Raw genomic sequence first — 12,095 nt, forward strand, 5'->3', positions numbered from 1 at the left:
CTATCAGGAAATTTCTCCTTAGTTCTAAGTTGCTTCTCTCCTTGATTAGTTTCCATAAATTGCTTCTTGTCCAGGTGCTTTGGAGAATAGCTTGACTCCCTCTTCTTTGTAGCAACCCCTCAAATATTGGAAGACTGCTATCTTGTCACCCCTAGTCCTTCTTTTCATTAACTTAGCCATCTGCCTGCCCTTGGCTAAAAATATAGGGGGGGTTGGATCCAAAGCATGATAAATGCAGTTAGATCTGATGTGAAATAGTATTTCCTAGTTTCACCAAACTTCAAAGAATCTTGTGCCTGCCGATGGACCGAAAGGATTATACGTTAATAACAGTTCCATCTTCTCTGCTAGGCATTTCCAGATAACACCAGGAAAGATTTCTTTAAAATCCTGGAAAGCTTCGGCCAGAAATTTAAATAACGAGTATTCAAATTACCGACTCGAGTAATTAAATTTAAATTAAATCCGTAAATTTACATTTACGGACTGAAGTCAGTAAGAAATACTGATTACTTGGGCGAGTCGGTGATTCAGCTTTATGTTCCTTTTCAGGGATATATTCTCAAGTCTATATTGCTTTCCATAAAAGTTCGGAAAGACTTTTTTTTTTTAACAAATGCTGCTTTTCCTCTTCAACCTCCCCCACACTGTCCTTTCCAACAAAACCGTAATTGCATTTTAACCTGCCCAGGGTTTTTATGCGTTTTGCCCATCCAAAGCTGAACGCTGTTCCCCAAAACTGTAATTTTGCAGTCAGCGTGGGAAAAAAATTGTCTAGACATCTCTGAATATGAATTTTTTTTAGGTGGCCAAGGAATTGCCTACTGAATGTTTATCCCACGCTTGTAAGATTAGAAAGTCAGAGTGGCCGAAGGTGTCTCATCAAAAACAGGCTGTCTTATCAGAGAGAGATTATTTCTTTGCATCCAGTCAGGACTTGTTCTGTGGAAGACGGCTCATTTCTAAATTTCAAGAAGAGACTGGACTGCCACCTGTCAGAAATGGTGTTAGGGTCTCCTGCTTGGGCTGGGTGGGTGGGTGGGGTTGGACTAGATGACCTGCAGGGTCCCTTCCAATTCTGCTCATCAAAAAAAAAAAAGCCTTAAGCCTGAAGCTTACAAATAAGAAGAGGTCTCGTGGGGGAGACATCTCTTGTTAGTTAGAAATCTATGGAGGTTCTCAGTCGTGGTTGCCCCAAAGATGCTTTTTCAAAAGGCAACTGAACCAGAAAGCAATTTATCGATCAAGGACTCTTGTTCATCTTCCAGGATTTAGCCGTGGTGGCGCAGTGGCTAGAGTGCAGTACTGCAGGCTACCTCTGCTAACTGCCGGCTGCCTGCAATTTGGCAGTTCAGTTTTCACCAGGCTCAAGGTTGACTCAGCCTTCCATCCTTCTGAGGTGGGTAAAATGAGGACCCAGATTGTTGAAGGCAGGAGGCTGACTCTGTACACCGCTTAGAGAGGGCTGGAAAGCATTGTGAAGCGATATATAAGTCTAAGTTCTATTGTTATTGCTATTTTTCACACTTATGACTGTTGCAGCCTCCCTTCCTTCCTTCCTTCCTTCCTTCCTTCCTTCCTTCCTTCCCTCCCTCCTTCCTCCCTCCCTCCTTCCCTTCCTCTCTCCCTTTCCTTCCATGGTTAGAATGCAGTATTGCAGGCTAATTCTACCCACTGCCAGCAGTTCAATCCTGACCAGCTCAAGGTCGGCTCAGCCTTCCATCCTTCTGAGGTTAGTAAAATGAGGACCCAGATTGTTGAGGGCAAGAGCCTGACTCTGCAAATCACTAAGAGAGGGCTGTAAAGCGGTATATAAGTCTAAATGCTCTTGCTATTTTCCTTAGGTGACTTGCAACCCCAGATTCCTAGGAACCCCCTAACCCTAACTCTTCGCTGCCTTCCTTTCAGACGGTCAGCAATATCCCTTGCGCTCTGTTGACCGGCATCCGGACGTTGCCAGTCCTAGAAGCCAAGGTGCCCGAAAGGCCTACCAGCAAGTGCAGAGATCTCCCCAGAGAAGAAGAGAAAGAGAAGAAGAAGAAGAAACACAAGAAACGATCCAGATCGCGGTCCCAGACCCCTCCTTCCAAATACTACTACTCCTCTTCCTCCAAAGCCAAATCGCGATCCCATTCGAAAGCAAAGCATTCGCTTCCCACGGCGTACAGAACCGTGCGGCATTCCAGGTGAGCGTGTTTTTTTTTTTCTAACTCGTGAAATGCTTACAAACTTTTCGTTGTCCGGCGGGTTTCGTTGCCACCTGATTATTTTTAACCGCTCCGCGTTAAAGGCGCGCGATGCGCTTTCTAAAAAGCAACATGTTTAGAACGAGGAACGCTTTCGTTTTCTTCGGAGCATCTGCCAGGGCTCCGCTTCCTTCCCTCCCCCCCAAAAAAACACAATAAGTGGCAGATTGGCTGACGCCAATTAAGGGTGTAGACAGCTTCTTGTCAGTTGCCAGAGGCAAAAAGATGGCGTTTTTTTATCAACGTTGCCAAAGCCACCACATCGTTTGACACGGAGCATCAGATGGTTCCCAGCCTGCTTCACGCCTCTTTAGGATACAAGATTAAGGTATAAAGTTGGGGAGAAGGTTTTTTTTTAGTTTAATATTTTTATTTTTGTTTAAATCAGTGGGTCTCAACCTTCCTAATGCCATGACTCTTTAATCCAGTTCCTCATATTGTGGTGACCCCCAACCATAAGATTATTTTATGTTTTCCGTATTTTTTTGAAAATATTTGTTTTCCAATGGTCTTAGGCGACCCCTGTGAAAGGGTCGTTCGACCCCCCAAAAAGGTCTCGACCCACAGGTTGAGAACCACTGGTTTACATGCAAATAACACAAACATAGACATATACATCTAAATACAAAAAAGAAAAAAAGGAGATAAAACTAATATTACAGTGCACCCCTATCTCCCAAAGACCCTTTCTTCCCCTCCCCCCCTTATATTTCTTCGTCTTTAACAACAAAAGAATATATATTCCATTTGTGCCCTTATCCCCTCCAAAGCAACATATATTCTTGAGTAAGTTTATTCCCTTTGCCTTCCACCAAAACTGACTTTATAAAATCCCTCCATATTTCATTATAATTGTTTGCTTTGGCCATCCCTTTTTTAAATTTAATTTCCAGTGTTAAATTTATCAATTTGTTGCCATACTCCAAATTTCATTACACCACTCGTTTCTTTGAATATCTCAATTTTGTCCCCAATATTTAGCCGTCACTAATCTAGCTGCCATTACCAAATATACAATGTATTCCCTTTTTTTTCCCCCGGTTTCATTTACATCCCATTTTTCCATCAGCAGCAGTAATGCAATTCTCGGTGTCGTGTCTAAATTTACATTCAAGAGTGCTCCAATTTCTCTTAAGTTGGGGAGAAGTTGATTGAAACGATAGGAGGGTCTTGTCAGCCTTTAGAAAATCCGTAATGAAGGTTTTTCAAAAGCTAAAGTTTTGGATAATTTTTCTTTTTTTAAAAAAAAAACACACAGAGAGAAGAGGCACGACAATGTGTTGGCATGTGTATTTTAGGAAAATGCAAATACACTTAAACACATCATTTTAAATTGAGGAGTTGGGGATAGGATTTTTTTTTTGACAGCTAGCCCACCCACCCCTTTCATGGATTACTGCCTTATCGTGGCGAAGGGGCTTGCTTAGCTCAGTGAAGCTATGAGCAATGCCATGCAGGGCCACCCAAGACTGACAAAACGTGATCCACTAGAGAAGGAAATGGCAACCCACTCCAGTATCTTTGCCATGAAACCCTCATGGACAGTACTAAAAGGCAATAAGATATGATGCTGAGCCTCTTGATGCGGGAGAAGAAGGAGAGTGCAAAAGTTGGCTTGAAACTCAACATTAAGAAGATTAAGATCATGGCATCAAGCCCTCTCAATTCCTGGGAAATAGATGGGGAAGAAACGGAAGTAGTGACAGATTTTATTTTCCTGGGCTCCAAGATCACCACAGATGGGGACGGCAGCCAAGAAATCACAAGACGCTTGCTCCTGGGGAGGAAAGCGATGGCAAATCTAGACAGCATACTAAAAAGCAGAGACATCACCCTGCCCACGAAAGTGCATCTAGTCAAGGCTATGTTTTTTCCAGTTGCAATGGATGGCTGTGAATGTTGGACCATAAGGAAGGCTGAGTGCCAAATGATTGAGGCCTTTGAACTCTGGTGCTGGAGAAGACTCTTGCATTGAGTCCCTTGGACTGCAAGGCCATCCAACCGGTCCGTCCTAGAGGAGATCAACCCTGACTGCTCTTTAGATGGCCAGACCCTGAAGAGGAAACTCAAAGACCTGGGCCACCTAGTGAGAAGGAAGGACTCCCTGGAGAAGAGCCTCATGCTGGGAACGATGGAGGGCAAAAGAAGAAGAAGGGGACAGCAGAGAAGGAGGTGGCTGGATGGAGTCACCAAAGCAGTCGGTGTGAGCTTCAGTGGACTCCGGGGGATGCTAGAGGACAGAAAGGCCTGGAGGAACATTGTCCATGGGGTCACGATGGGTCGGACAAGACTTTGCAACTAACAACCACAAGAAGCACACACACACCCCTAAAAATGTCAAATCTTGCACGTTCTTGTTAAAAATCATATGGCTCCTTCACCCCGTGTCTCTTCAATTACCGTCCCGAGTCCCCCAAAGCAGAGCCCTGGAGACATAAAAGAGGTTTCCGCCTAACTGAATCTGAGGATTAAATTAGTTTTTCTTTTTTTATTTAGATTGGAAGGGACAACTGGCAACCTTCGTACGTGCCACCCTTAGCCCCCTAAGAGAGGGAAACGCAGTAGGGAAAGCATTGCTTTGTTTTCAACAATCCGTCTTAAGGGAAGGCGCTGTTTCACTGGGAAAGCAGGCCCTTTCTCTGCAGAAAATCCACGCTTGGATCTTCGGATGAAAGAGACAATGCAAATGACGGAGGGGAGGGACTTCTCTTCCAAGCCCTTCTCCGTCCCTGGGCTAGAAAAAGAGATGTTAAGACCTCGGCTAAGGGAAATTCCTGCTTAGCGGCACAGAGAGAGGCTTTCAGTGGCTTTTGACAAGATAACATACCTCTGAAAATGGCTTCAGGTGTACTGTGGGGGATTTGACAGCCCTTCAACGTCTCCGCTGCAAATTTTCCAAGCTCCAGGCTCCCTCCCCATAAACCAATTTAGATGATTTTGATGACTTCTTCCCCCGTTAAGCAAAGTTCCTTGACCCAAGAGCTGTCAGGTCAGAGCTGTGGGAAGGAAGAGAGGGCAGGCAAGGAAGTCCGATGAGACCGGATTTGTACACTCTCGGTTTCACTAAGTAGAGCCGGGCTTGAAGGTAGCCTGCTGGGTAAAACGAGAGGGTGAATGATCATCTCCCAGGTGTCTCTTCCGATTTCTGAGGAATTGAGCATTGGTCTGATCTGCAAATCAGCCCCCTGCAGTATTGTCCATTCTATAAGATGGTCTAGGCTAAGAAGCCTCCCCGAGGGAATAAAAGAGGAGCGAAAGGGGAGTGGAGTTTGCAGGAGACCATTCGTTCGCTTAATTGGTTCGTGACTCTTCGAGGCTCCTTGCCAAGTTCTGCAGAGATCGGCCCGGCAGCTCTCCAAGCCAGATAAGGTCTGTGACTGTAAATCCTCCCTTGAAAGACTTTGCTGGATGGGAATGAGCAGAACTCACAGCAAATTAATAAAATGGGTTTATGTTGGGACAAGGAGTTTGCTTCAGGCTGTTGGGAAGCCTCGGTCAGAACCGTGTGTTAAAATAGGGGGTCCCCCAATCCCTGGGCCAAGGCCCACTGTCAGACTGTGGCCTGTTCAAAACTGGGGCGCAGGAGGGATGGGCAAGCATCCATCTTGCATAAGTAGAGCTGTGTGTGCACCTGTGTGCCCACACACACACACACACACTGCGCCAGGCCTCCAAGCTGAAAAGTTTGGGGACCCCTGTGTTAAAACTCACATTTCTTCGCTAGAACAGTAAGATTCCAATTATTGTTCCTTTTGTAATAGAAGAAGAAGAAGAAAAAACACCGAATAACTCCTAACCCAGTTCCTCGTCCTTATTAGCTTTCTAGTCTCACCTTTCCCATCGCCCGATAGCTCATAGGAGAGCTGTTTGAGCTCATTTGTACATTCAGGTCACCTTTTCCTCGTCCGAGTTCAGATCCCGGTCTCGTGAAATTCCCCGCGAGGTCTTCGAATCCTGGGTTAAACGGCGACCCCGAGAAAGGATCATCAGTGCAATACTTTAGCAGCTGGGCAGAGTCGATCTTGGAGGGCTTCTGAGATGCTTTTAATTGAGAGGTTTTTATAATTTCACGGTGTAATGTGAGTAAAATGTCCTTCAAGGCGGGATCAGCTCCAAACCATTACATAGAGGCATCTGGGTTTTTATGTTCTCCGCAGGAGCATGGAAGTGGTCTGCTTATTGCCTTCTGTTTTTTGTTTTTTTCCAACTTGCCAATCTAATCTTCAACCTCTAGCCCTGCTTCGCTTAAACTCCTCACCCTGCCACTGTCATCTACATATGTCACACCTGAGAAACGTAATCACAGCAACCAGAGTCAATACGTATTCTTTTCTTTTTTTTTCAACAGCATTGCAGACTGGAAGAGAGGAGGAAGAAATACAACGAGAGTAGAGTAGAATAGAATTAGGTAGAATAGAATGGAATGGAATGGAATGGAATTCTTTATTGTCCAAGTGTGATTGGGCACACAAGGAATTTGTCTTTGGTGCATATGCTCTCAGTGTACATAAAGAAAAATAAAATAGAATACAAGAATCAAGAATCCTAAGATACAACACTTAGCGATAGTCATAGGTTACTAATAAGCAATCAAATCATACTAGGAAACAAAACAATATCAATTTTAAAGATACAAGCAACATGGTTATAGTCATAAGTGAAAAGAGATAGGTACTAGGAAAGAGATAGGTACCAGGAAGGAAGAGAAGAATAATGGTAATACAGTCTTAGTAGATAATTTGACAGTGTTGTGGGAATTTGTTGTTTAGCAGAGTGATGGCATTCTGGGGGGAAATTGTCCTTGTGTTTAGTTGTTCTGGTGTGCAGTGCCACATAGCCTCATTTTGAGGGTAGGTGTTGAATCAATTTATGTCCAGGATATGAGGGATTTGTAGATATTTTCACTGCCCTCTTTTTGACTCGTGCAGTGTACAGGTCCTCCATGGAAGGCAGGTTGGTAGCAATTGTTTTTTCTGCAGTTCTGATTATTCTCTGAAGTCTCTGTCTATCTTGTTGGATTGCAGAGTCAAATCAGATAGTTATGGAGGTGCGGATGACAGACTCAACAATTCCTCTATAGAACAGAATCAGCAGCTCCTAGGGCAGTTTGAACTTTAGGGTTCAAACTGTAAAATTAAAATTAGATAGCAAGCGATCCAATGGTTTTATAGTAAAGATTTTACCACTGAGATCCTCAACCTGGAAAGTCCCCATTCATTCATTCATTCATTCATTCATTCATTCATTCATTCATTCATTCATTCATTCATTCATTCATTCATTCTCTCTCCCTCTCTCTCCTTCTCTCTCTCTCGCATTATCTATCTATCTATCTATCTATCTATCTATCTATCTATCTATCTATCTATCTATCTATCTATCTTCTATCCTCCCCAAAAATGAGTCTTAGGGGATCATGTATCTCTGTGTCCTTTGTTCTGCTTTGGATAGATGAAGTAGATTGTACAAATTGCATGCCTGCGTTTCGTTTAAAGGCTAAATTTCGTTTGGCATCAATTACTTTTCCGAGTCTGGTTCCTAAGAGGTTACGTGCTAAGCCACCTACTCTGTTTACCCAGCTAATGATCTATATGTAGTAATTAGCAAGGGAAGGCATCATTAAAGGATTTAGCAGTGTAAGAGGACGATTGGCGTAAACAAACTTCTCATGTTCATAGTCTCCGTTTTCAAAGAGTCAGTAGTGTTAATTTGTAAAATGTGTGGGGTTTTTTTTCCCCTTGTTGAGAGAGGCAAAAATAAAGACTTCGCAACCAGTTCTTTTCTCTCGGCAGAGTCTTTCGGATGCTGCTCTTTTAAGAATGGGAAGGTTCTGATCTAGGCTTCCCAAGATCGTGAAGCAGACTCCTCGTCCCGATAAAACCTCTTTTATTTACATTAAATTCCCTTCCAGCAAAGTCCCGGAAAACAGTCTTTCGTGTTCTTTTCACAACTCCAGACCTTTAGCAGGCTTGGAGAGCTGCCAGGCCGATATCTTCAAAACGCCGCGCTGTAGCAGCAATTCCTTGGCCAGAAGTCAGGAAGAGATCTTCACCCGAATGAATTGAACTAATGCTCTCCTGCAAACTCCACTCCCCTTTTGCTCCTCTTTATTCCCTATGGGAGGGGGCATTCACCATCCACCTGTGGCTTTACTCCCAAGTCAACCCCTGTTCTTTAGCTATTCCCTTAGTCTGGCCACTCTGCGCATGCGCACACTGGGAACAGGCTCCAGCTGTTCTTCTGCCTACCTAATGCCTGACTCTGAAGGCAGCTGATAACTGTCAGACGGCCCTGGCCCCCTCTCTGCCTCCGACACAGAGACCTCATCAGAGCCTTCCCCAGACTCCATGACTGGCCCATCTTCCTCCCCAACCTCCTCACTGTCTGAGTCTGCTGCCAGCTCCTCTAGCCACTGGCGGGCCACAAAAGGTTTTTAGCAATTTAGTGATTGCTATGCATATCTCAGAAGCGCTGCTAAGACTTTATGATATTAAGCGGCTTCACACAAAAAAAAAACCTCCCCCACTCGCTTTCCTTCCCCTCTGGCAAGTCCTAAGCACTTTTCGGTCAGAAGGCTGGGCTGAGGCCAACATTTCACAAGCAAACTTGGTTTTTTTGTCAGCTCCCTGGGACAAGTTCCCATCCTAAAGGAGGAGCTTTGCGTTGTCCTGCTTGTCGCACAGAATAAAATCGACCCTCTTGGCTAAAATCAGTTCCAGCATGATTTGTTTTGCATCTGGAGAGCACTTAATAATCTACGTCCTGCCTTTTTAAGCACTTAAAGGCAGAATTATTTTGTTTGGGATTTTAAAAACAGTAAATCAGGGGGCGGGGAGTGAGTTGGATAAGGCATCTTCGGGCAGCACATGCTGCGTGTCTGGTGTTCTTCCTTTCTTTCTTTCTTTCTTTCCTTCCTTCCTTCCTTCCTTCTTTCTTTCTTTCTTTTCTTTCAGCATTTTTCTTTTCTTTCTGCCTTCTTTCTTTCTTCTTTTTATTCCCTTCCTTCCTCTCTTTCTTTTTTCTTCTTTCATTTTTTCTTTCTTTTCTTCCTTTCTATTTCTTTTCTCTTTCTTCTTTCCTCTTTCTTTTTTCTTTCTCTCTGCCTTTCTCTTTCTTTTTCCCCTTCCTTCTTTCCTCTTTCTTTCATTCTTTCTTTCCTTAAGTATTCGCGGTGTAACAAACCCACGTTTTCTCCTTTTATATGGATTTGCCGGAATTAGTACTCCTCTTTGATAATCCCGGTGGCGTGCCCCTATCAAGAAACTCAAAATCCTTCCAAGCTGAACTTGAATTTTCTTACGTCTCCCATTCAGGTCTCGCTCAAGATCACCGAGAAGACGGGCGCACACCCCTGAAAGGCATCGAGAAGAGAGGAGCGTCCCGACTGCCTACCGTGTGAGCAACAGCCCGGGCATCAGCCGAAGACGCACCCGTTCCAGGTACACAATTGTGCTTGTAGCACATCTGCCTTGCTCCAGAATGTGCACCCTGAGCCTTTCTTGCTTTACGTGGCTTTCTCCAGCTCTTCACGTCACTTTCTCCATGTGCTTATAAAATATAAGCTAGTCCTCATTTAACGACCACAGTTGAAGCCGGCAGCACGGCTCTTAAGTGAACCAGTCGCAAAGTGAAACCACGCCTTACCATCTTCAGCTTTCTTTCAGGTTTACAGACCTGTGAAGGTCATAGGTGCGTGGGTCAGTCACAAAGTTACTTTTTCATCATTGTCACCACTGTGGATGGTCGCTAAAGGAGGCATTCATTAAACAAGGACATGTTTTGTTTTGTTTTTTAAAAAGGAGGCCAGACATTCTTCGGGATGCTTTCTCCATCAATTTTACTAAAGGAAAAAAAACCCGTTATCTTCCTTGCGTAGGTTTTGTAGGAGATTCGCTGGAGATTCGCTGACCCCTTTTTCATTACCGATGAGCAGGGAAATTAGGTTGCGGCATTGAGACCCTGATTCCAAAGGGCGTAAAAACCGAGAGATTTATTTGGATTATTGTTGTTGTTGTTATTTTGACATCCTTTCAGTAGACGCTTCTGGGCACGGATCCCAATTTTGTTGATCACTGCAAATATAAACCAGCCAGAAAGCAAAAGAGACAATGCTGGCAGACGGAGACACGAATCCAGGAGAGTGATATATAGAAAGAAGCAGGAGTGAGATTGGGCGCCTTTCAGCATCTTTATGGCTCAAATTATTCTCTGATTTAGGAGGCTTCGGTTAGGAGGAATGCAAACGGCCCTGATAGAGAAGATGCTTCCCAAGGAGGGTGATGTTTATTATGGAGCAAGGAACTTCCGTCCATCTCCATCGCCCGTGGTTTTAAAATATGCTCTGTGGGCTACCCTATGCATGCATGCTGGCCTTACGTCCTACCTTCTCTCCGGGGGAATGCATACCCGTTTACATCCATCATTGTAAAAGGGTAGTGAGATACGTGCTGGAGATCTTAACTCCTCTCCTTCAGCCCCAGGTTAAAACTTACAGGTTAGAGCAATTCATTTATTGACGGTTCAAAGTTGCAACGGCACTGAAAAAAAAAAGTGACATAGTTTTTCCACGCTTAACGACCGTTGCAGCATCCCCGTGATCAAAATTCGGACGCTTGGTCGCTGGTTCGTATTTTTGCCCTGGGGTCACGTGTTCCCCTTTATTCCATTTTACGTGTTCCTAACTTAACAACTTGCAAGGATTCACTTTTGCAACGGTGGCAAGAAAGCTCGTAAGCAACGGCAAAATTCACTTAACAACTGTCTTCGCTTAGCAGCAGTAGTGTTGGGCTCAGTTGAGGTTGTAATTCGAGGATTGCTTGTGCCGGTTTTATTTGCGTGTGTCTCGTTCTCAAGTTTGCCTTTTTTCAATGTGCATTTAAAGCACCACCCGGGGAAATGCACCCCTTAAGACTACCTGTACAGTGGCCCAAGAATTGGGGGTTCTTAATTAATTAAATGAGCCAGATTTCTCCCCTCGTTGGTTTGGCCCCTAGAGGAATCCACACCTGCCCCCAGGAAGAGCCTTCAGTCTCAGGTAGATAATCAACTCAACATTGGTGTCTCTAAAATAGCCATCCTTGTCTTGTGGCCCTCCAACAGCCGAATCAGAGAAGGAGGAGGTGTGGGGGTCAGGGTCAGCATCAGGGCAGCCTGAGAGCTCCGAGGGGGGAGAGGGAATGGAGCTGGCAGAGAGAGAGAGAGACATAGGCAGAGCCTGGGCTGTCCTTAACTCCCTTGGATGGAGAGTCAACAGCCCCCAGGTCTCTAGGTGGCTAATGAGGAAGAAGAGGAACAGCGAGATCCAGTACCTGACATAGGGATGTGCAGAAGGCAGAGGAGAGGAGAACAGTGGAAATCTATGGGCCGGTCCTTGGGATGGAAGAGCCACTGCTGCTAATGAAGCCCCACCCTAGCTTTGGGGATAAAAGGCAGGGGGCAGTGATGAATAGATGTGGCAGAGAACTATTCATCTACCATGCCGGACAGACTTGTTAGCCTGCGGTGAGAGAGAAACCTTTGGCCGGGGCTGCCTGCGCTCCTCATAAAGGAATCCTTGATTTAACTGCAGAGAGTTTGTCCTGTTTGGGGAGCTGGCTCAGAACACCTTGCAAGCTCAAAATAGTCTTTGCCAGCCTGTCAGTTCCGAGCGTGCAACTCTGAAACAGGGTGACGTTAACAGCACGTCGGTTCTTTGGGTATCCGATGTGAGAAGAGTCAGATTTGAGCAATCACAATATATCGGCTGATCTCTATTTATCAAGACTCGGTCCAAGGCTCTTCCGGTGCAGCCGAGTCAGAGCCGCCTTTGTCTGCAAGAGGGCAAGGAGGTCCTGCCGTAAATTAAGCCAG

General features: G+C 44.9%; 1 protein-coding gene across 5 annotated transcripts in view; it reads left to right on the top strand.

The window, feature by feature from the left end:
* The window catches only part of SFSWAP (splicing factor SWAP), a 109,831-nt gene that overhangs the window by 84,376 nt on the left and 13,360 nt on the right, over positions 1 to 12,095 (top strand). For all 5 annotated transcript variants that reach the window (XM_081966875.1, XM_081966876.1, XM_081966878.1 and 2 more), the window contains 2 exons: positions 1,909 to 2,186; positions 9,560 to 9,685. In XM_081966875.1, the coding sequence (XP_081823001.1) occupies positions 1,909 to 2,186; positions 9,560 to 9,685 (404 nt within the window). The remainder of the gene's footprint in view (positions 1 to 1,908; positions 2,187 to 9,559; positions 9,686 to 12,095) is intronic.

Source organism: Natrix helvetica (genome assembly GCF_964273705.1).
Source record: "Natrix helvetica genome assembly, chromosome: 14".
Taxonomy (NCBI): Eukaryota; Metazoa; Chordata; class Lepidosauria; order Squamata; family Natricidae; genus Natrix; species Natrix helvetica.